Source organism: Hetaerina americana, unplaced genomic scaffold, assembly GCF_022747635.1.
Source record: "Hetaerina americana unplaced genomic scaffold, ioHetAmer1.1.p SCAF_2, whole genome shotgun sequence".
Classification (NCBI taxonomy): Eukaryota; Metazoa; Arthropoda; class Insecta; order Odonata; family Calopterygidae; genus Hetaerina; species Hetaerina americana.
This window is the reverse complement of record NW_027286763.1, coordinates 102,690,595-102,716,157: the sequence shown is the minus strand read 5'-3', so window position 1 is coordinate 102,716,157 and position 25,563 is coordinate 102,690,595. Positions and strand designations below refer to the sequence as shown.

General features: G+C 36.1%; 2 protein-coding genes across 2 annotated transcripts; both read right to left on the bottom strand.

Moving 5' to 3' along the window:
* Window positions 1-613: 613 nt before the first annotated feature.
* Window positions 614-1,675, bottom strand: LOC139688190 (uncharacterized). The gene has a single exon (XM_071585618.1). It carries the CDS (start codon window positions 1,673-1,675, stop codon window positions 614-616), a length of 1,062 nt encoding a protein of 353 aa, XP_071441719.1.
* Window positions 1,676-17,733: 16,058 nt separating this feature from the next.
* On the bottom strand, window positions 17,734-18,795 carry LOC139688189 (uncharacterized). The gene has a single exon (XM_071585617.1). The coding sequence runs from the start codon at window positions 18,793-18,795 to the stop codon at window positions 17,734-17,736; it is 1,062 nt and encodes a 353-aa protein (XP_071441718.1).
* Between the last annotated feature and the right edge of the window lie 6,768 nt (window positions 18,796-25,563).

The window sequence follows — 25,563 nt, the reverse complement described above, 5'->3', positions numbered from 1 at the left end:
ATAAAGAGAAACATAGTATTACATGCATATAAATTATGCATTTCAATCTTAATTAGAAGTGTATTAATCATTCATTGACAATTTCATAAAAAAACACATACATGTATAAAACCTTGGTTTAGCTGTTACAACAGAGCCTTGACATATTTGATTCCTTTGTATTGACTTGCACTGCATGAATGGCAATGGAGAACACACTATAACTATACCTTTTAGGCACGGAAAAATCTCTAAGAGCATCCAACAAAAATATATTTTATAGTCCTTTTTCATGAAAAGAGGCAAGCATGAATATTTTTCAGGCTGCAAAAATGAAATTATAAAAATTCTATAAGAAGCAATAATTTTATTATGGACATAACGCTAAATTAAGACCAATCTTGTGTTTTGATGAATACAATTATGCAAAACACAGAAAAACAATTGTTATACGCAAATATCCTTCAGTGAATTACTAATGATAAGCAGCATTCCACAATATAGATAATAGGCAGTGAATTTACCACTCACAGCATGAATAATTCCTACCAATAATAACTACTTTCCAAAAAAATTCCGGAACACAAAAAAACTCTTCCACTTAAATTAATGCAAGGGAAAGCTATTCGCTCTTTCACTTGTTTCGGCACCGTTTATTAATGTTGTGGAGTGTTGTTTCCTTCATTGACTCTACCGGAGCATTTACAAAATCAGGGGATTGATTTGGGTCCGGATGAAATGCCATTTTAAGATTTAACAGGTCATCCTTAGAGAGGTACTTTGCTATATCATGTGCAGAGTAAAAGTCTAGAACAACTCTTCCTCCTCTATCTTGCTCATCTGAACCTGTATAAATCTTCAATCCGTTACATAAGGTTTCCTTTGGCACATCTCTTAATCCCAACCTCACCTTATTTGATATCAAATCATGATACACGTGGTAATTAGTGCTATTTAGTATTACCAACACTTCATCATTAATCTTCTTTGGTTCTTCATTGGTAGAAAATAATGCTTCCGAATTCAATTTCTTGGTGATCATAAACTCGTAGAGTGAGAGGGATTCATTAATCTTATCTGCTTTCATTTGAGTCACTTCAAGAATGCAATCTTCAAGAAAGTTAGACAATTCACTGAATACTGCCATTGATTCATATGGAGTTAAGTTGATAATATCTCTGTAATTCTTATCAAAATTCTGTAGTAGAGTCATTTTAATGAGGAGCTTAGCACATTGCGGGTTATGTACCGTATTATCTAAAGGTGATTTTGCATCCTTATGACGAAGACCTACAGTATTTCTTATATTGATATCAGCCCCATTCTCTAGTAACTCGTGAATGATATCAGCTGTAGCCGGGCAATCTCCTTTTCTAACAGCAATGTTCAATGCAGTGTCACCTTCACAGTTTTGCTTATTAACATCAGCCCCATGTTTTAAAAGCTCTCTAACAAATTCCAATCCTTTGTTAAGTTCTACAGCACACATTAATGGAGTGCATCCATTTTCATCTAGCCCATTAACTTGAGCACCAAATGACAAAAACCTTCTAGCATTTCTTACATTATCAACATAATGAAGTAATGTAGGTTTATTAAAGTCTATTTCCACAATACTTGCGCCCCTTGAGGCCCATACTTGATTGGTCAATCTTGAATCTAGTTCGCCTTCAAACAAACATCCGAAATAAGACATCTTGCTTCAATATATTTCTAAAGTCTATCAAATTTTATTGTAATTAGATATTTTGAAACTGTTTGTGCACAATTCCTGTTAGGGGCTACCCTACAAATTCAATATTATGTATCTTAGGCAAAGATACACTTTCGAGTTTATAATCCTGATTCTTTTCCACTAAACATGTCCTACAAGATGGTTTGAAAATGTTATATTCCAAACATTATTGAGTTAACAAAATGCATTTGTTTCAGTCTGGCTTCAAAGCAAATATCTGTCAACAATTCCCTTCAGACTTCAATTGAAACTAAGATTACCAAATGCTACATTCACTAAAATAACAATTAAAGCACAATAATATTTTAAGCTGGATGTATAACTGGTATAAAAAAAATATATTTGAGGGTTAAATTTTGAAAAATTTAGACGCAATAGGTAACACAATGGAAGGAAGTAAAGGAGAAGATAAATGATTTTACATCAGGAACAAAATTTGTGCTCACAGCACAAACCCTCAGTGTATGGGGTGAATATTAGGTTCAGTTTAACAGCAAAATTAATGCTTGCACCTGCAGGGCTATTCTCTTTCAGGCCCAGGAACGATTGCGTCTTCTTCAAATGCCCTGGAGTTAAAAAAAAAGGCGCTTTCATTAGTGACATAAATAACAATGAACAAAATGATAAATTTTAAAATCATTGAAGTGTAACATATGAATTAACATTAAGATGTGATGGTTGCATCGAGAAAAAAAATGTCAATCAAATTCTCTCTAAATGGAAGCATTAAAATGAATTTTAAAAACAAAGTTCAAGGGATAAACAATATACCAGAGATGATGTATACAAACATGATCATGAACAAATAACGTGATAGGTTGATAGAATGTACCAATAGAGTCACAAATAAGCAATTTGGGGATAATTGATCCTCACTCAACCACAGGAGCCTTGCTTCCACAGCCGCAGGGAACGACACCATGGCAATTGGGCCAAGTCCCTTAGCTACTTGGCCTAAAAAAAAGTCAACACTGGCCTAAACGAAAGTCAACACTGATCATTCTGAAAATCTTGGGATTAACAATTGAGGTGGTTTCCCATTGCCTTCCTCAATAGTTTTTCTAACGCATCACCATCACTCAATATCTGCCCCAATACCATCAGATGCTTCTTAAGCTGCCTAACAGAGGAACACATGCTATCAGGATTACTTTTCGTCCAACTGCTAACCTTTGATTTATCTGGCATCAGTGACTCTACCAGGAGCAATTACCATTGACCCTGCCAGCACAGCTCTGGGAGCAATCGGAATGCACAAACCCTTTCCCCGCATCACGGTTGTAGTCAAATGAGGGGCAGAGTATAATATAAGCCAATTATTTACTAAAGCTAATTGTATGTCTTCACTTACCTTGATATCACTTCCATTTCCATGTGTTTGATTAGTTTTTTTAGCGTTCAGTTAACCCACAGTGACTAAAAGATACTACCACAAACATTTTAAGACATGAGAGGAAAATGGTTATGAACAAACATAAAGTATATAATTATTATTTATGTCCTTCCCAGGGAACAATGAAGCACACTAACCCAAATGAGAAAAAACCCTTTCTATGAATAAAAAGGTTTTAAATAAATAGACAATCGCAGAGATTCAGGCTCATTAGAGCTGCCACTAACTTACTGAGGACACTGCCACAGCCATTAAAAAATTAAAAAAACAATAAAACGCCAAGGATAGACAACCTACCAGAGAAGATGTATAAAAATATGGAGATGAACGAAAAAATATAAGGAGCTAGAAAGTAAAAAAGTCAAGCATGCACAAGGATTCAGAGAAGAATGGTGGATTATAGACTTATCATGGAGGAGCCAGGCTGAGGGTGCCATTAAAAAGGAAGCAGAAAGTGTAGAGAGCTAATGAAATCATCTGGATAAAGTGAAAAAGTGATCCTGGGTATTTTATGCATCATGTAACTTTGGAGAATGACATGGCCTCAACTTTTACTTAGCCAGTTCTACCTGAGCAGCTGACTGAATATTGGACGAAAGAATTGTGTTTAACACCCTCGTACCCAGTAATGAAAGGCTTTCAGCTGAGCATCACATTAAATAAACAATTTGCGGCCATGTTGAGGTCTAATGCATGCCAGGTTTCAAAGGCAGATTGGATTTTTAGTCCTTTCCATTCAGCCATTTTCAATGTGTTGCCCAAAACTCACTCCCATTCAACTCAGTGGTTAAGGATTGCTTAGGGTGCCATCTTTACAGCAAGTTCCACTGAAGGCCAGCAATTAATCATAGCATTGAAATATCTGTGCTTTAAGCATAAAATCAATGAAAATATAGAAGCACATAATTGTGACCACTAATGCTATTCAATTTCAATAAAAAAGAAGTGGGTGATATTATTTTGCTGTACTTAAAACCAGACAATTGTATGCCATCTTCACCACTTCAAAGGCAGACAATTTTTGCCAATCATATATATCCTATGCCTAATTACACTTAATCGCTAGCATTTTAAATGTTATTACATCATACATAACATTTTAAGGAATTCAAAACACATTTTAGGTTTATTTAATGATCCTTTGCAATACTATGCAGCAGGAAATTAGTTCTTTATAATACTGAACTCCACAAAGATTCTTTCCAGAAGCTGTTTACCTCTAATTCAATACATGTTCATTGTTTATCTATCAAATAGATATAGAGTGAAGTAGCAGCAAATTTTGAGCATAGGATCTCAATCATCAGTTTACATATCTCTCCAATAAGTGAATGCTTAAAAGTTGAAATGCAAATATTTAATCTATACTCATTGGAAAATCAAATGAATGAATTCAAACAAATTCCCAATGAGATATTCATTTTAAAGGGAGGAGAGAAGTGTAAATTGGATGAGTCACTCTGTGCTGACAAACATGCATTAGAAGATATCAGAAGACACTGCTGAGTAATTGACATTAGAAATATTTGTATTCTTCTCTTTCAGGTGAAGCAGGCAACAAGCATCCACCCCTATGATCAACATAAGCGATGAAACAAGGAGTTGTGCACACATTATACCGTGCATGAACTTGTGTTTACCTAAAAACTATAACGATATTGCGGTAGCTCATCAAGATACAAACTACGATAGGGGAACTTTCACCTATGATAATGTATCAACTTGTAACTGACACCATGGGGATTAATGGTCATGTACTAGCTCTCTGCAAGAGAATCAAAATATTAAGAGTGGGAAAGTTAAGAAAAAACATTTGCAAAGATTAAGAAACAAATCATGAAAATCACCTTGTAGATTGCAGGGGCGTTAGAAGTAGATTGTTAAAAATTATCTTAGGTGATGCTGAACCGTATTTCTGATGAATGTGTCCCTGAGATCGACAGAAGGCTATGGTAAGAATCAGGATTCTTGATTATCATGATACGTATTCTATAGGTATTGAAACCTTCATGCCTACATGAATTTTGGGAAGAAGTGACTTTAATTTACAATTCACTTGGGTGATGTCAGGCTCACGGTAGAGCCGCGGGGATATGATTTGATAAGATTTCGAGGATATTGTGCATCATTTAATTGAACCTATTCCATTTTAGGTTACCAGTAATTGAATGACTTGAGTCTATCAAGACATAAATATGTGACATCTGCAGTCATCCTTAGTGATATACACCATGAGAGTCGCCATAATTCCAAGTGCATCACCAATAGAACCTAATATTTTGTGTATCACTTCAAATCACGTAGCATCCTCTTTGTTACTGAATGCATCTCTATTCTATTCCAAACACTGTTATTACGGTTCATAACGAAAACCCAACTTCTTTTTATTATTTCAATTGTTTCATTAACCAATTTTCATTACCAAGGAGCCAAATTGTTAGAGTAGGCTAATGCTAATACCGTTTTTCTCGTCACCCTTACTCAGTTTCCATCGATCCCTCACGACGTAAATGACCTTATCAGTCGGTCGTCTCACCTGAAGCTACCAGAAGAAACTGGTTATTGCTATCAAGTCTTGACTCAATTCAATATTAGGGGTTAGACTTCGTTTCCAAAGACTCCTTTTGAGAAAAATGGCGTCAGCAATTGATTGGGGAATCGAACAATTCAGCACAACATAATTAAAATCCAAATTAATTAATTAAATATAATTATTTCTCAATGAGACGTAACAGAATGATTCTCACACTTTGGTCCCATTTTAATATCTTGGACATTCTGTTCGATGCGGTTATACACTCTAAATACCTACAAAAATAAGAAGAAACCCTCTTCTGAGTGGGCACGCAACATCAGCAAATTACGAACGCTCACCAGAGGAATAGAATGTATAGAACCCACGTCCCAACAGAAACGATACAATGAGAACACTTTGCGAGATAACTTTTCCACAATTCTACTAGAGAGTTCATTGCGAATTAGTCAACAAGAGATTAAGATATTTCACTGGTCTCGACTGGTTCATAACGACCACCCAATATTTTTTTTATTTCAATTTTTTCATTAACCAATTTTCATTACATAGGAGCCAAATTGTTAGAGTAGGCTAATGCTAATACCGTTTTTCTCGTCACCCTTACTCAGTTTCCATCGATCCCTCACGACGTAAATGACCTTATCAGTCGGTCGTCTCACCTGAAGCTACCAGAAGAAACTGGTTATTGCTATCAAGTCTTGACTCAATTCAATATTAGGGGTTAGACTTCGTTTCCAAAGACTCCTTTTGAGAAAAATGGCGTCAGCAATTGATTGGGGAATCGAACAATTCAGCACAACATAATTAAAATCCAAATTAATTAATTAAATATAATTATTTCTCAATGAGACGTAACAGAATGATTCTCACACTTTGGTCCCATTTTAATATCTTGGACATTCTGTTCGATGCGGTTATACACTCTAAATACCTACAAAAATAAGAAGAAACCCTCTTCTGAGTGGGCACGCAACATCAGCAAATTACGAACGCTCACCAGAGGAATAGAATGTATAGAACCCACGTCCCAACAGAAACGATACAATGAGAACACTTTGCGAGATAACTTTTCCACAATTCTACTAGAGAGTTCATTGCGAATTAGTCAACAAGAGATTAAGATATTTCACTGGTCTCGACTGGTTCATAACGACCACCCAATATTTTTTTTATTTCAATTTTTTCATTAACCAATTTTCATTACATAGGAGCCAAATTGTTAGAGTAGGCTAATGCTAATACCGTTTTTCTCGTCACCCTTACTCAGTTTCCATCGATCCCTCACGACGTAAATGACCTTATCAGTCGGTCGTCTCACCTGAAGCTACCAGAAGAAACTGGTTATTGCTATCAAGTCTTGACTCAATTCAATATTAGAGGTGAGACTTCGTTTCCAAAGACTCCTTTTGAGAAAAATGGCGCCAGCAATTGATTGAGGAATCGAACAATTCAGCACAACATAATTAAAATCCAAATTAATTAATTAAATATAATTATTTCTCAATGAGACGTAACAGAATGATTCTCACACTTTGGTCCCATTTTAATATCTTGGACATTCTGTTCGATGCGGTTATACACTCTAAATACCTACAAAAATAAGAAGAAACCCTCGTCTGAGTGGGCACGCAACATCAGCAAATTACGAACGCTCACCAGAGGAATAGAATGTATAGAACCCACGTCCCAACAGAAAGGATACAATGAGAACACTTTGCGAGATAACTTTTCCACAATTCTACTAGAGAGTTCATTGCGAATTAGTCAACAAGAGATTAAGATATTTCACTGGTCTCGACTGGTTCATAACGACCACCCAATATTTTTTTTATTTTAATTTTTTCATTAACCAATTTTCATTACAAAGGAGCCAAATTGTTAGGGTGAAAGATTGATGATGCTGAATTTCAACAATGATCAACGGCGTGCTACTAGATAAATTGCTATTTCAATTTCGTAAACTAGTTTGTTGATACACACATTGACATTACCCAATGCTATTGCTGAACAGAAATAAAAGCATTAATAATTGCCAGGACTTACGTCTTCTAAAATTGCCGCACAATCTCTAGTATTACATCTCATGCTTCTCATGTTGGAGACGTCGACAGCCCCTCCTTCGACGTTTCGTTTTTAAAACCCGCCCTACGGAAGAACTGCAAAATTCATTACAAAAGGTGCCATATAATTCCAAGTGCATCACCAATAGAACCTAATATTTTGTGTATCACTTCAAATCACGTAGCATCCTCTTTGTTACTGAATGCATCTCTATTCTATTCCAAACACTGTTATTACGGTTCATAACGAAAACCCAACTTCTTTTTATTATTTCAATTGTTTCATTAACCAATTTTCATTACCAAGGAGCCAAATTGTTAGAATGAAAGATCGACGCTGCTGAATTTCAACAATGATCAACGGCGTGCTACTAGATACTTATAATACTTTTTCAATTTCGTAAGTAAGGTTGTCAGACAAACATTGACATTACCCAAATGTTATTGCTAAACAGAAATAAAATAATTAATAAAGGTCGGGACTTACGTGTTCTAAAATGGCCACACAATCTCCAGCATTACATCTCATGCTTCTCACGTTGGATACGTCGACATCCCCTCCTTCGAGAAGTTTCGTTTTTCAAACCCGCGCTACGGAAGAACTGCAAAATTCATTACAATAGGTGCCATATAACTATAATGAACGATCGATATTAAGGAATTTCTAGCAGTGTTTCAACAATGACCAACGGCAAGCTACCTAGACGAAATATTATTTCAATTTCGCAAGCAAGATTTTTCAGACCAACATTGAAATTAGCCATAAACTATTGTTGAACATAAATAAAATCATCAATAATGGACGGGACTTACGTATTTTAAAAATGCCACACCTTCTTCAGTATTACTTCTCACGCTTCCCACGTTGAAGACGTCGACAGCCCTGCCTTTAAGTAGTTTCGATCTCAAATCCACCACCACGGACCAACTGCAAAAATCACCACAAAATGTGCCACATTCATAAAATGAACGATCGAAAATACTGAATTCCAAGCCATATTAACAATGACCAACGGCGTGCTACCTAGACCACATGCTATTTCGATTTTGTGAACAAAATTGTCGAGCCAACGTTGATATTACCCTTTAGCTATTGCTGAACAAGAATGAAAGTATTAATAATGTCCGGGACTTACGTATTTTAAATTTGTCACACGATCATCCCGTATTACTACCGACCGCGGAGACTTCGCCTTCCAGAGGCTTCGTTCCCAACTGCCCCACCACGGAAGAACTACGCCACTCATGACCATCGCTGAGCAGCGCGATACACGGTTGCCAAATGTTTTCAAAACCCTAATATCTGTAACATTCTCAACCGTTTTTCATCTGCGTGGGAGTGATGGATCATCAACTTATGAAATTAGAGCGGGAAGAATAATTCAAAAGCGAGAGTATTCCACAAGCCCTTCTAAATCGCACATTCACTTTGCATAATTCAAAATCCTTGTGATCAACACTCTCAGAGGTTAATAAGGAAAGTGAAAAAGGTCAAGTTATCACTGAGGATTTCAGACATGGTTTTCAATATGTTATTCGATATCTGTAGACGGAATCGTAGGACATGGAACTAGCTCAAAAATTGGTACGTGCGCGTGTGCCATGGAAAGATAGAACACCAGGATTCAAATTTGAAAATGAAATGGTCTGTTACGCAAGTCTAAAAATATATATTTTGAAACAGCTCTCTCCCTGGAAGCCAAGCGCTATGTTGTCTGGCAGGGGGTGATTTCACACCAGACTAACTTTGACCCTCATATTTTTTCCCGGTTGGACAATGTTACATTGATCCCTTATCGTTCGTGAAAAATATTATCTCTTTGTTCTATACTTGATCTCTTTAATTTTAGTGACAATATTTCCAACCGTTGTGCGATGGGCGTAATAATACATTTTCAACATCATTGCAAAAGAGTCTTCTTTACAATTTATGAAAGGGATTGAATCTGTGATTTAACCTTAACTCCATGAGTGCCCCAGCAGTAATTTTACTAATCTGACTCCACTACGCTGCACGCGAACCCATTCGGCAACTGACCCAACTTCGTGATGATCCCATATACCTGCAGTATATTCCAAATGAGGCCTAACCAACGGCAGATAACATTTGCCTTTGACCTTTTCATCACATTTACCCAGTACTCTTCTAAAAAATCCTAAGTTTTTGTTAGCTTGTCCACATATTCCGCCTATGTGTTTCACTCAGGAGAGATCGTAGGTGAGGGTAACGCCTAGGTATTTAATTAGGTGTCAACATTACACTTCGGTGTTTCCAATGCAGTAAGCGTTCAAGTGGGATCGCTCTTTTTCCAAAAATTTATGCCTACGCACTTTTTTAAGATCAATTCTAATTGCCAAATGTCGCACCAGCAGTGTGTAACAGTAACGTCATCTGATAAAGTTTTTGTGTCCTCAGCATCACGGATAACACGGTAAACCACTGCATCGTATGCAAAAAAGCGCATCTTACTAGTGGCTACGGTGTCAATGGCGTTAACGAGAAGTAGGATTAAATGACGTCAGATAGCAGTTCCCTGGGGAACACCTCAATTAATTTCCACTGCATTTGAGCTAACTCCATATATGACTAGTCTTAACTCCCGACCATTCAAAAAGTCTTTAATCCAACCACGGATATTTTTATATATGCCATACGCTTCTAGTTTTGCTAGTAGTCCTTTGGTAACGGATTGAAGATTTATATAGGTTCAGATGAGCAAGTTAGAGGAGGAAGAGTTGTTCTAGACTTTTACTCTGCACATGGTATAGCGAAGTACCTCTCTAAGGATGACCTGTTAAATCTTAAAATAGCGTTTCACCCAGACCCAAATTAATCCTCCGATTTTGTAAATGCTCCGGTGGAGTCAATGAATGAAACAACACTCCACAACATTAATAAACGGTGCCGAAACAAGTGAAAGAGCGAATAGCTTTCCCTTGCATTAATTTAAGTGGAAGAGTTTTTTTGAGTTCCGGAAGTTTTTTGGAAAGTAGTTATTATTGGTAGGAATTATTCATGCTGTGAGTGGTAAATTCACTGCCTATTATCTATATTGTGGAATGCTGCTTATCATTAGTAATTCACTGAAGGATATTTGCATATAATAATTGTTTTTCTGTGTATTGCATAATTGTATTCATCAAAACACAAGAGTGGTCTTAATTTAGCATTACGTCCATAATAAAATTATTGCTTCTTATAGAATTTTTATAATTTCATTTTTGCAGCCTGAAAAATATTCATGCTTGCCTCTTTTCATGAAAAAGGATTATAAAATATATTTTTGTTTGATGCTCTTAGAGTTTTTTTTCCGTGCCTGAAAGGTATAGTATTAGTGTGTTCTCCATTGCCATTCATGCAGTGCAGGACAATACAAAGGAATCAAATATGTCTAGGCTCTGTTGTAACAGCTAAACCAAAGTTTTGTACATTGTGTTTTTTTATGAAATTGTCAATGAATGATTAATACACTTCTAATTAAGATTGAAATGCATAATTTATATGCATGTAATACTATGTTTCTCTTTGTTGATATAATAGTATTAATCTATTATCCATTGCTATTCATGCAGCAAAGTCAATATAAAGGAATGACATATGTTAATGTTTTTTGTGAGATACTTAACTGAAGCTATATTTGTGTTTCATTGAAAATTTTGTTTAAATAATTGATAAAAAATGTTTTTTAAATGAAAGAAAGAATAAATTTGTTTGTATACTATATTTGATTGTGAATAAGCAATCCTTTTTTAAATCTCATGCCTTAAGGTCAACCTTCACTTCATACAGCGAAGCCAAAGTCCATGTAAGTAAATATATATATTAGCCAACTCATTTTTGTTTGAAATTTGTATTTCAAGGTCAACCTCTATGCATTATACATGTAAATATAATTCATATTTACATGCAAATTCAAATGATACTGAAATCATTACCTCCACTCATATTTTAAAAGGTATCGCTTGTTGATAATGTACTGAATAGGATGTTAGTGTATTTTACTGATTTTTATGGAGTGAGAGATTAAATGGAGGTGACATACATTGAATGTCCCTGTACTCATAAATATCCTGGCTGACCTGGCTCCAATTGGGTCAATGGAATGTGAAGAGGGTAACAGTATTTCATTTTCACAGTAAACCTCTGTAAAGCAGGGCCAAGGGGTAAAAAAAAGTTTCTTATCGGGATATATTGAGTGTTCAGGTGGCAAGATAGTGGTGCACACACACACACATATATATATATATATATATATATATATATATTTATTTATATATATGTGTGTGTGTACCACTATATATATATATATATATATATATACATATTTTTCTGAGGACTTTGTGAGGTCAGTTTTAGTTCCTATTCCAAAAAAGGTAAAGGCTATATCATGTGAGGACTCCTGCACAATAAGTTTGATATTCCATGCAGCTAAAGTTGTTCTCTAGATCAGAAACAAAATTATAGAGAGTATTGCAATGATTACATAGGGGATGATCAGTTTGGGTTTAGGAAAGGGAGAGGTACGCATGATGCCATTGCAGTAATGAGATTATTAATCAAAAGGAATATAGAACACAACCAGGAGGTATTTGCCTGTTTCTTAGATTTCGAAAAAGCATTTGAATGAGTGAATTGGGAAAAACTAATGAGTATTCTGCCGAAAATAGGAATATATTAGAGGGAAAGGAGGCTTTTGAAATGTGGGTGTGGAGAAGAATGGAAATGGTGAAATGGACAGAGAAGAAAACAAATGAGGAAGTAGGAGGAAATATACAAAGCGAACGGTAACTACGGCCGTATAAATATTATGGGAAGAGTTCACCCCAGCCGTACTCTTATAAATGGGCAAAGGATGGGTGGGGGATATTGGAGAAAATAGAAACAGTAAATCGATAAAAATTATAAAATTAAATAATTAACTGAAAATAAGACTAACAATAAATATAGTAAAAAACTGAAAATAATTGAACTGTTTAAATACCGTAAACGGTTAGAACAATGAAATGGAGGGGGGGGGGGAAATATTAATTTTTGAATGCTAAAAAAGTGAAAATTAATCACGCACTCTCTAGCTTGGATGTACTATGCAGCAGTGATCCTTGCTAGTCGCATACACTCTCACTCTATCAGGGCTTACGAGAGGTTTCCCTCTGCGTCAGGGGCCCACCAATCACACGTATTGAAATAAAATTAAGAAATATAATAAACGAAAAATGATCACGCGCTCTCTAGCTCGGATGTACTATATAGCATTGATCCTTGCTAGTCACAGGCACTCACCTTCAATCAGGGCTTAGGAGAGGTTCCCTCTGCGCCAGTGGCCCGTCAGTCACACGTATAATAATAAAGGCAAAATAATCACGCACTCTCTAGCTTGGATGTACTATGCAGCAGTGATCCTTGCTAGTCGCATACACTCCCACTCTATCAGGGCTTACGAGAGGTTTCCCTCTGCGTCAGGGGCCCACCAATCACACGTATTGAAATAAAATTAAGAAATATAATAAACGAAAAATGATCACGCGCTCTCTAGCTCGGATGTACTATATAGCATTGATCCTTGCTAGTCACAGGCACTCACCTTCAATCAGGGCTTAGGAGAGGTTCCCTCTGCGCCAGTGGCCCGTCAGTCACACGTATAATAATAAAGGCAAAATAATCACGCACTCTCTAGCTTGGATGTACTATGCAGCAGTGATCCTTGCTAGTCGCATACACTCCCACTCTATCAGGGCTTACGAGAGGTTTCCCTCTGCGTCAGGGGCCCACCAATCACACGTAGTGAAATAAAATTAGGAAGTATGATAAACGAAAAATGATCACGCACTCTCTAGCTCGGATTTACCATATAGCATTGATCCTTGCTAGTCACAAGCACTCACCTTCAATCAGGGCTTAGGAGAGGTTCCCTCTGCGCCAGTGGCCCGTCAGTCACAGGTATAATAATAAAGGCAAAATAATCACGCACTCTCTAGCATGGATGTACTAAGCAGCATTGATCCTTGCTAGTCGCATGCACTCACACTCTATCAGGGCTTACGAGAGGTTTCCCTCTGCGGCAGTGGCCCGCCAATCACTCACTTGCTTGGGTATGCGAAGACGCCTTAACCCTAGCAAAACTCACTCACTCACTCACAGGTCTACCGTGGAATTTCTTCCGACGTTAGTACTGTGACTCGCACTTGGTGGAAGGGTAAAGGGAGTGCCCAGTTAATTATTTAATTTTATAATTTTTATCGATTTACTGTTTCTATTTTCTCCAATATCCCCCACCCATCCTTTGCCCATGTATAAGAGTACGGCTGGGGTGAACTCTTCCCATAAGTAGGAGGAAGGCGAAGAGAGGGGTTTGTTGGGAGAAATCCTATGGAAGCAGGAAAAGTGGATGAAGGGGGTATTGACCGGCAGTGGGATGTTGAAGACTGTGATAGAGGGGAGAATTTTGAGGAAACAAGGGGAAAGGGAAGGAACAGGATAAGAATATTGGACGGGATGAAGGGCGGAAGAAAGTATTCAGAGCTGAAGAGGGAACTGATGTAGAGTGGGATGTAGCGTTTTGCTATGGGCCACAAATTATTTTATTAGTAATTACGTCCATCCCAAAACCTACCTTAACCGGTAGATTACCTAATAATATATATATATATCCACCTCTAGTGTGTTCGTCCTTTATATGTGTTCCTATCCCTTTTCCTTATATATATTTCCATGTGAATGAGTATTTGTTTGCCATTTGGTGGGATTTTGTATTTGAATATGTGTATAAAAATAAATAAATATATATATATATAGCCTCCCTTTTTACCAAGATGAATTGCATTTTCCTTACTAAGTGCGGCATTTATATGTGATGTTTTCTTCCAGGCACACAATATACGGTTATTTCCTTTAGTTTGTGTGATATTATTATCACTAATCACTTAATTTTATATCGTTTTTACTCCTAGTAGTTCTAGGGGGAGACAACCTGCGTCTTTTGTCCATGATATTCTTAATAAGGCATTCGACTATGTACCTCAAGGTTAACTAATCGGTAAGCTACAATCAAATGGCATAGGTAAAAATACCCGTGGTTTGAAAAAAGACTTCTACAATGGTTGGGAGCAAAGAGTTGTCATACATGGAGTTAGCTCAAAATCAGTGGAAGTTACTTCAGGGGTTCCCCAGGGAAGTGTTACCGGACCTCTTTTATTCATATTTTACGTTAACGACAGTGACTCCATTGTCACTAATAAGATACGTTTATTTGCCAATGATGCGGTGGTTAATCGTCATACCCACCATCATGTGGACACAGCCCCTTTTATGATGGTCTTAAGGCTGTACACCAATGGTGCCACACCTGTCCATAAGAATCAGTCAAAGAAGAGCAAATCCCCCCGGAACGCCGACGGCATTGGGAAAACTGAAATGAAATGTGTACACTCAATTAAATATCTCGCTGTTGCCATCACTCACGATCTTTCCTAGATGAAACTCATGTGGAATAAAATGTGGGCAAGCAAACAAAAAATGGGATGTTTTAGAAAAGAACTGAGTAATTGTGATGAAAAAGCGAAATAGGAGTGTTGACGTTCTTTGGCTAGGCTAAAATTATATTATGCTGCAATAACAAGGTCTGTTAAAAAAGTATTTAGACTTTTGTGTTTTTTCAAAAAATATTTATTTATTCCTGAATTCTATTTTGTCCTGTTTAAAGTAATCCCCATCAGATATTATACAATTGTGCCAAAGTTTTCTCCAATCAATGAAGCTCTTCAAAAAATCATTTTTTGTGATCTTGCTCAGCTCCTCCTTCGATGAGGTCTTTATCTCGTCAATCATAGCATAGAGTCGTCCTTTCACGGGCCGAATTGGATCGGGTAGAGCAGGCAGTGGTGCGAAACCCCCGGGAAAGCTGGACATTGTATGAAAATATGTTCCAATCTTAATAAAATTTGGTGTGTTAAGGTACATTTATAATATATATATATATGTGTATATATAAAAATATACATATTTATATAAATATATATATATATACACATACACATATATATATTTCCATATATATATACATCTATATACATACATATATACATGTATATATATAGAACAACTTTAGCTGAGTGGGATATCAAACATTTTGTCCTGTAGTCCTCACATGATATAGCCTTTACCTTTTTTGGAAATGGATCAAAAACTGATCTCACAAAGTCTTCATATATATATATATATATGTACACACACACATATATATAAATAAATAAATATATATGTATACATGTGTGTGTGCACCACTATCTTGCCACCCGAACACTCCACATACCCCGACTAGAAACTTTTTTTTACCCCTTTGCCCAGCTTTACCGAGGTTTAAAACCACTGTGCAGTATAGAGGAGCTAAATTTGTGAAACAATGTTGTGATAAACTAAGTAACGCATCAAAAATACCAGAGCAGCTAGGCTGGAAATCGCTCACGGAGTGATATTTAAATTACTGAATATTGGAAGCGAGTCTCTTTAACAGTGATGTTAAAAATGTAGCGTCGCCTAATCTTACCATGGTGGGAGAGATTCAGTAATTAAAATTGGTGAAATTAAGTGTAGAATAAATAGAAATGAGATATCATTTTACCTACAAACAATATGCGATTATAGTAACATTGTCCAATATGGTAGGCTCATACTCGAATAAAAATTTGCCTGTTGTGTATTCACCTCCTGTGACACCCCAGTTGGCTTAGCATGGTGGGAATACCATATCTTTAAATAAATGAATTAAGTCCTTTCCTTAAACGATGAACCTACAAAATGGAGAATGTTCTTGTTGGAGGTGAAATGCTGTTACCCTCTCCACATTCCATTGACCCAATTGGAGCCAGGTCAGCCAGGATATTTATGAGTACAGGGACATTCAATGTATGTCACCTCCATTTAATCTCTCACTCCATAAAAATCAGTAAAATACACTAACAACCTATTCAGTACATTATCAACAAGCGATACCTTTTAAAATATGAGTGGAGGTAATGATTTCAGTATCATTTGAATTTGCATGTAAATATGAATTATATTTACATGTATAATGCATAGAGGTTGACCTTGAAATACAAATTTCAAACAAAAATGAGTTGGCTAACATATATATTTACTTACATGGACTTTGGCTTCGCTGTATGAAGTGAAGGTTGACCTTAAGGCATGAGATTTAAAAAAGGATTGCTTATTCACAATCAAATATAGTATACAAACAAAATTTATTCTTTCTATCATTTAAAAAACATTTTTCATCAATATTTCATACAAAATTTTCAATTAAACACAAATATAGCTTCAGTTAAGTATCTCACAAAAAATCATTAACATATGTCATTCCTTTATATTGACTTCACTGCATGAATAGCAATGGATAATAGATTAATACTATTATATCAACAAAGGGAAACATAGTATTACTTGCATATAAATTATGTATTTCAATCTTAATTAGAAGTGTATTAATCATTCATTGACAATTTCATAAAAAAACACATACATGTATAAAACCTTGGTTTAGCTGTTACAACAGAGCCTTGACATATTTGATTCCTTTGTATTGACTTGCACTGCATGAATGGCAATGGAGAACACACTATAACTATACCTTTTCGGCACGGAAAAATCTCTAAGAGCATCCAACAAAAATATATTTTATAGTCCTTTTTCATGAAAAGAGGCAAGCATGAATATTTTTCAGGCTGCAAAAATGAAATTATAAAAATTCTATAAGAAGCAATAATTTTATTATGGACATAACGCTAAATTAAGACCAATCTTGTGTTTTGATGAATACAATTATGCAAAACACAGAAAAACAATTGTTATACGCAAATATCCTTCAGTGAATTACTAATGATAAGCAGCATTCCACAATATAGATAATAGGCAGTGAATTTACCACTCACAGCATGAATAATTCCTACCAATAATAACTACTTTCCAAAAAAATTCCGGAACACAAAAAAACTCTTCCACTTAAATTAATGCAAGGGAAAGCTATTCGCTCTTTCACTTGTTTCGGCACCGTTTATTAATGTTGTGGAGTGTTGTTTCCTTCATTGACTCTACCGGAGCATTTACAAAATCAGGGGATTGATTTGGGTCCGGATGAAATGCCATTTTAAGATTTAACAGGTCATCCTTAGAGAGGTACTTTGCTATATCATGTGCAGAGTAAAAGTCTAGAACAACTCTTCCTCCTCTATCTTGCTCATCTGAACCTGTATAAATCTTCAATCCGTTACATAAGGTTTCCTTTGGCACATCTCTTAATCCCAACCTCACCTTATTTGATATCAAATCATGATACACGTGGTAATTAGTGCTATTTAGTATTACCAACACTTCATCATTAATCTTCTTTGGTTCTTCATTGGTAGAAAATAATGCTTCCGAATTCAATTTCTTGGTGATCATAAACTCGTAGAGTGAGAGGGATTCATTAATCTTATCTGCTTTCATTTGAGTCACTTCAAGAATGCAATCTTCAAGAAAGTTAGACAATTCACTGAATACTGCCATTGATTCATATGGAGTTAAGTTGATAATATCTCTGTAATTCTTATCAAAATTCTGTAGTAGAGTCATTTTAATGAGGAGCTTAGCACATTGCGGGTTATGTACCGTATTATCTAAAGGTGATTTTGCATCCTTATGACGAAGACCTACAGTATTTCTTATATTGATATCAGCCCCATTCTCTAGTAACTCGTGAATGATATCAGCTGTAGCCGGGCAATCTCCTTTTCTAACAGCAATGTTCAATGCAGTGTCACCTTCACAGTTTTGCTTATTAACATCAGCCCCATGTTTTAAAAGCTCTCTAACAAATTCCAATCCTTTGTTAAGTTCTACAGCACACATTAATGGAGTGCATCCATTTTCATCTAGCCCATTAACTTGAGCACCAAATGACAAAAACCTTCTAGCATTTCTTACATTATCAACATAATGAAGTAATGTAGGTTTATTAAAGTCTATTTCCACAATACTTGCGCCCCTTGAGGCCCATACTTGATTGGTCAATCTTGAATCTAGTTCGCCTTCAAACAAACATCCGAAATAAGACATCTTGCTTCAATATATTTCTAAAGTCTATCAAATTTTATTGTAATTAGATATTTTGAAACTGTTTGTGCACAATTCCTGTTAGGGGCTACCCTACAAATTCAATATTATGTATCTTAGGCAAAGATACACTTTCGAGTTTATAATCCTGATTCTTTTCCACTAAACATGTCCTACAAGATGGTTTGAAAATGTTATATTCCAAACATTATTGAGTTAACAAAATGCATTTGTTTCAGTCTGGCTTCAAAGCAAATATCTGTCAACAATTCCCTTCAGACTTCAATTGAAACTAAGATTACCAAATGCTACATTCACTAAAATAACAATTAAAGCACAATAATATTTTAAGCTGGATGTATAACTGGTATAAAAAAAAATATATTTGAGGGTTAAATTTTGAAAAATTTAGACGCAATAGGTAACACAATGGAAGGAAGTAAAGGAGAAGATAAATGATTTTACATCAGGAACAAAATTTGTGCTCACAGCACAAACCCTCAGTGTATGGGGTGAATATTAGGTTCAGTTTAACAGCAAAATTAATGCTTGCACCTGCAGGGCTATTCTCTTTCAGGCCCAGGAACGATTGCGTCTTCTTCAAATGCCCTGGAGTTAAAAAAAAAGGCGCTTTCATTAGTGACATAAATAACAATGAACAAAATGATAAATTTTAAAATCATTGAAGTGTAACATATGAATTAACATTAAGATGTGATGGTTGCATCGAGAAAAAAAATGTCAATCAAATTCTCTCTAAATGGAAGCATTAAAATGAATTTTAAAAACAAAGTTCAAGGGATAAACAATATACCAGAGATGATGTATACAAACATGATCATGAACAAATAACGTGATAGGTTGATAGAATGTACCAATAGAGTCACAAATAAGCAATTTGGGGATAATTGATCCTCACTCAACCACAGGAGCCTTGCTTCCACAGCCGCAGGGAACGACACCATGGCAATTGGGCCAAGTCCCTTAGCTACTTGGCCTAAAAAAAAGTCAACACTGGCCTAAACGAAAGTCAACACTGATCATTCTGAAAATCTTGGGATTAACAATTGAGGTGGTTTCCCATTGCCTTCCTCAATAGTTTTTCTAACGCATCACCATCACTCAATATCTGCCCCAATACCATCAGATGCTTCTTAAGCTGCCTAACAGAGGAACACATGCTATCAGGATTACTTTTCGTCCAACTGCTAACCTTTGATTTATCTGGCATCAGTGACTCTACCAGGAGCAATTACCATTGACCCTGCCAGCACAGCTCTGGGAGCAATCGGAATGCACAAACCCTTTCCCCGCATCACGGTTGTAGTCAAATGAGGGGCAGAGTATAATATAAGCCAATTATTTACTAAAGCTAATTGTATGTCTTCACTTACCTTGATATCACTTCCATTTCCATGTGTTTGATTAGTTTTTTTAGCGTTCAGTTAACCCACAGTGACTAAAAGATACTACCACAAACATTTTAAGACATGAGAGGAAAATGGTTATGAACAAACATAAAGTATATAATTATTATTTATGTCCTTCCCAGGGAACAATGAAGCACACTAACCCAAATGAGAAAAAACCCTTTCTATGAATAAAAAGGTTTTAAATAAATAGACAATCGCAGAGATTCAGGCTCATTAGAGCTGCCACTAACTTACTGAGGACACTGCCACAGCCATTAAAAAATTAAAAAAACAATAAAACGCCAAGGATAGACAACCTACCAGAGAAGATGTATAAAAATATGGAGATGAACGAAAAAATATAAGGAGCTAGAAAGTAAAAAAGTCAAGCATGCACAAGGATTCAGAGAAGAATGGTGGATTATAGACTTATCATGGAGGAGCCAGGCTGAGGGTGCCATTAAAAAGGAAGCAGAAAGTGTAGAGAGCTAATGAAATCATCTGGATAAAGTGAAAAAGTGATCCTGGGTATTTTATGCATCATGTAACTTTGGAGAATGACATGGCCTCAACTTTTACTTAGCCAGTTCTACCTGAGCAGCTGACTGAATATTGGACGAAAGAATTGTGTTTAACACCCTCGTACCCAGTAATGAAAGGCTTTCAGCTGAGCATCACATTAAATAAACAATTTGCGGCCATGTTGAGGTCTAATGCATGCCAGGTTTCAAAGGCAGATTGGATTTTTAGTCCTTTCCATTCAGCCATTTTCAATGTGTTGCCCAAAACTCACTCCCATTCAACTCAGTGGTTAAGGATTGCTTAGGGTGCCATCTTTACAGCAAGTTCCACTGAAGGCCAGCAATTAATCATAGCATTGAAATATCTGTGCTTTAAGCATAAAATCAATGAAAATATAGAAGCACATAATTGTGACCACTAATGCTATTCAATTTCAATAAAAAAGAAGTGGGTGATATTATTTTGCTGTACTTAAAACCAGACAATTGTATGCCATCTTCACCACTTCAAAGGCAGACAATTTTTGCCAATCATATATATCCTATGCCTAATTACACTTAATCGCTAGCATTTTAAATGTTATTACATCATACATAACATTTTAAGGAATTCAAAACACATTTTAGGTTTATTTAATGATCCTTTGCAATACTATGCAGCAGGAAATTAGTTCTTTATAATACTGAACTCCACAAAGATTCTTTCCAGAAGCTGTTTACCTCTAATTCAATACATGTTCATTGTTTATCTATCAAATAGATATAGAGTGAAGTAGCAGCAAATTTTGAGCATAGGATCTCAATCATCAGTTTACATATCTCTCCAATAAGTGAATGCTTAAAAGTTGAAATGCAAATATTTAATCTATACTCATTGGAAAATCAAATGAATGAATTCAAACAAATTCCCAATGAGATATTCATTTTAAAGGGAGGAGAGAAGTGTAAATTGGATGAGTCACTCTGTGCTGACAAACATGCATTAGAAGATATCAGAAGACACTGCTGAGTAATTGACATTAGAAATATTTGTATTCTTCTCTTTCAGGTGAAGCAGGCAACAAGCATCCACCCCTATGATCAACATAAGCGATGAAACAAGGAGTTGTGCACACATTATACCGTGCATGAACTTGTGTTTACCTAAAAACTATAACGATATTGCGGTAGCTCATCAAGATACAAACTACGATAGGGGAACTTTCACCTATGATAATGTATCAACTTGTAACTGACACCATGGGGATTAATGGTCATGTACTAGCTCTCTGCAAGAGAATCAAAATATTAAGAGTGGGAAAGTTAAGAAAAAACATTTGCAAAGATTAAGAAACAAATCATGAAAATCACCTTGTAGATTGCAGGGGCGTTAGAAGTAGATTGTTAAAAATTATCTTAGGTGATGCTGAACCGTATTTCTGATGAATGTGTCCCTGAGATCGACAGAAGGCTATGGTAAGAATCAGGATTCTTGATTATCATGATACGTATTCTATAGGTATTGAAACCTTCATGCCTACATGAATTTTGGGAAGAAGTGACTTTAATTTACAATTCACTTGGGTGATGTCAGGCTCACGGTAGAGCCGCGGGGATATGATTTGATAAGATTTCGAGGATATTGTGCATCATTTAATTGAACCTATTCCATTTTAGGTTACCAGTAATTGAATGACTTGAGTCTATCAAGACATAAATATGTGACATCTGCAGTCATCCTTAGTGATATACACCATGAGAGTCGCCATAATTCCAAGTGCATCACCAATAGAACCTAATATTTTGTGTATCACTTCAAATCACGTAGCATCCTCTTTGTTACTGAATGCATCTCTATTCTATTCCAAACACTGTTATTACGGTTCATAACGAAAACCCAACTTCTTTTTATTATTTCAATTGTTTCATTAACCAATTTTCATTACCAAGGAGCCAAATTGTTAGAGTAGGCTAATGCTAATACCGTTTTTCTCGTCACCCTTACTCAGTTTCCATCGATCCCTCACGACGTAAATGACCTTATCAGTCGGTCGTCTCACCTGAAGCTACCAGAAGAAACTGGTTATTGCTATCAAGTCTTGACTCAATTCAATATTAGGGGTTAGACTTCGTTTCCAAAGACTCCTTTTGAGAAAAATGGCGTCAGCAATTGATTGGGGAATCGAACAATTCAGCACAACATAATTAAAATCCAAATTAATTAATTAAATATAATTATTTCTCAATGAGACGTAACAGAATGATTCTCACACTTTGGTCCCATTTTAATATCTTGGACATTCTGTTCGATGCGGTTATACACTCTAAATACCTACAAAAATAAGAAGAAACCCTCTTCTGAGTGGGCACGCAACATCAGCAAATTACGAACGCTCACCAGAGGAATAGAATGTATAGAACCCACGTCCCAACAGAAACGATACAATGAGAACACTTTGCGAGATAACTTTTCCACAATTCTACTAGAGAGTTCATTGCGAATTAGTCAACAAGAGATTAAGATATTTCACTGGTCTCGACTGGTTCATAACGACCACCCAATATTTTTTTTATTTCAATTTTTTCATTAACCAATTTTCATTACAAAGGAGCCAAATTGTTAGGGTGAAAGATTGATGATGCTGAATTTCAACAATGATCAACGGCGTGCTACTAGATAAATTGCTATTTCAATTTCGTAAACTAGTTTGTTGATACACACATTGACATTACCCAATGCTATTGCTGAACAGAAATAAAAGCATTAATAATTGCCAGGACTTACGTCTTCTAAAATTGCCGCACAATCTCTAGTATTACATCTCATGCTTCTCATGTTGGAGACGTCGACAGCCCCTCCTTCGACAAGTTTCGTTTTTCAAACCCGCCCTACGGAAGAACTGCAAAATTCATTACAAAAGGTGCCATATAACTATAATGAACGATCGATATTAAGGAATTTCTAGCAGTGTTTCAACAATGACCAACGGCAAGCTACCTAGACGAAATATTATTTCAATTTCGCAAGCAAGATTTTTCAGACCAACATTGTAATTAGCCATAAACTATTGCTGAACATAAATAAAATCATCAATAATGGACGGGACTTACACGTGTTTTAAAATTGCCACACCTTCTGCAGTATTACATCTCGCGCTTCCCACGTTGAAGACGTCGACAGCCCTGCCTACAAGTAGTTTCGTTCTACAATCCCCCACCAGGAAACAACTGCAAAATTCACCACAATAATATAATGAACGATTGAAAATACTGAATTTCAGGGCGTTTCAACAATGACAAACAGCGGGCCATCTAGACCACATGCTATTATACTTTCGTTAACAAGGATGCCGAGATAGACATTTAAATTACCAATTAGCTATTGCTGAACAGAAACGAAAGCATTAATAATGGCCGGGACTTGAGTATTATAAATTTGCCACACGATCTTCCCGTATTACATCTGACTGCGGACACCTACTATCCAGAAGCTTCGTTCCCAACTGCCCCACCACGGAAGAACTACGCCACTCATGACCATCGCTGAGCAGCGCGATACACCGTTGCCAAATGTTTTCAAACCCTTATTTCCGTATCGTTCTCAGCTGTGTGGATCTGAGTGGGAGTGATGGATCGTCAACTTACGAAACTAGAGCGGGAAGAATATTTCAAAAGCGTGAATATTCCGCAAGCCCTGCTAAATCACATATTCACTGTAAATAATTAAAATTCCTTTTGATCAACACTCTCGGAGGTTTATAATGAAAGTGAAAAATATCAAGTTTTCACTGATGATTTCAGGCCTATGTTCTGAATATGCTATTCGATATCCGAAGATTTAATCATAGGACGTCGTGGGAGATGAAATTCGGTACACGGGTGCCTGCCATGGAGAGATTCAACACTAGGCGTGCGGCTTGAAATTTGTTAATAAAATGTCTGTTACGCAAGTCAAAAAATGCATATTTTGAAACAGCTCTCACAACAGGTATTTGTCCTACGTTGTTGAAGTACAACAAAATTATAAACGCCTGTGACATGGACTGAAAGGGATGATAACTGTAAAAGATGAGTTGTTATATGAATGATCTCGTAATTGGTTAGTTGCGAAAAAAAATTGTAATTAATTTTATAATTGCCGGAGCTCGAATTCATTCTCGACGGCTATATTTCGCGGGAAATAGAAATTTTACTTTTACTTCAATTACAGTGCCCTGCAAGCCATTACTAGGGTGTGTGGCAGGGGATGGATACACACCAGACTTACTTTGACCGGAATACTTTCACCCGTACTGAGGTCGGTCAACATTTTTCTGATCTCTTATCGTTCGTAGAATAAAAGACATCTTAAATATATCTGTCTAACAGTCAATCTCTCTTATTTTATTAACATCATCTTTCTTACTGCAGTATGATGGGGGTAGTACTAAATTTGCAAAATCACTGCAAAAGAGACATCATTTCAATTTATGCAAGAATTCAATCTTTTATTTAACTTTCATTCCGTGGGATATTCTCTATCTAGCTCTTCTAATAATATCATACGCTACTCAGTATATCATGATAACGTTTTTCAAACGCTGCAGGCCATCCAATACCGGTGATCAAACTCAACTTACGAAGATCTCATGCACAAGCAGCATATTCTAAATGAGGCTAAACCAGCCAAAGAAAACATTTAGCTTTCACCTTTTTATCACATAAACCCAGTAATCTTCTGATCATATTTTTTTTGTTAGCTTGTCTGTGAGCGAGGGAAACGCAGAAATATTTAATCAAGTCCACTTTCGGATTTCCTGATGCAGAAAGCGTTTCTGAGGGATCCGCCCTTTTTTACTAAAAAATTCAACGCTACGCAA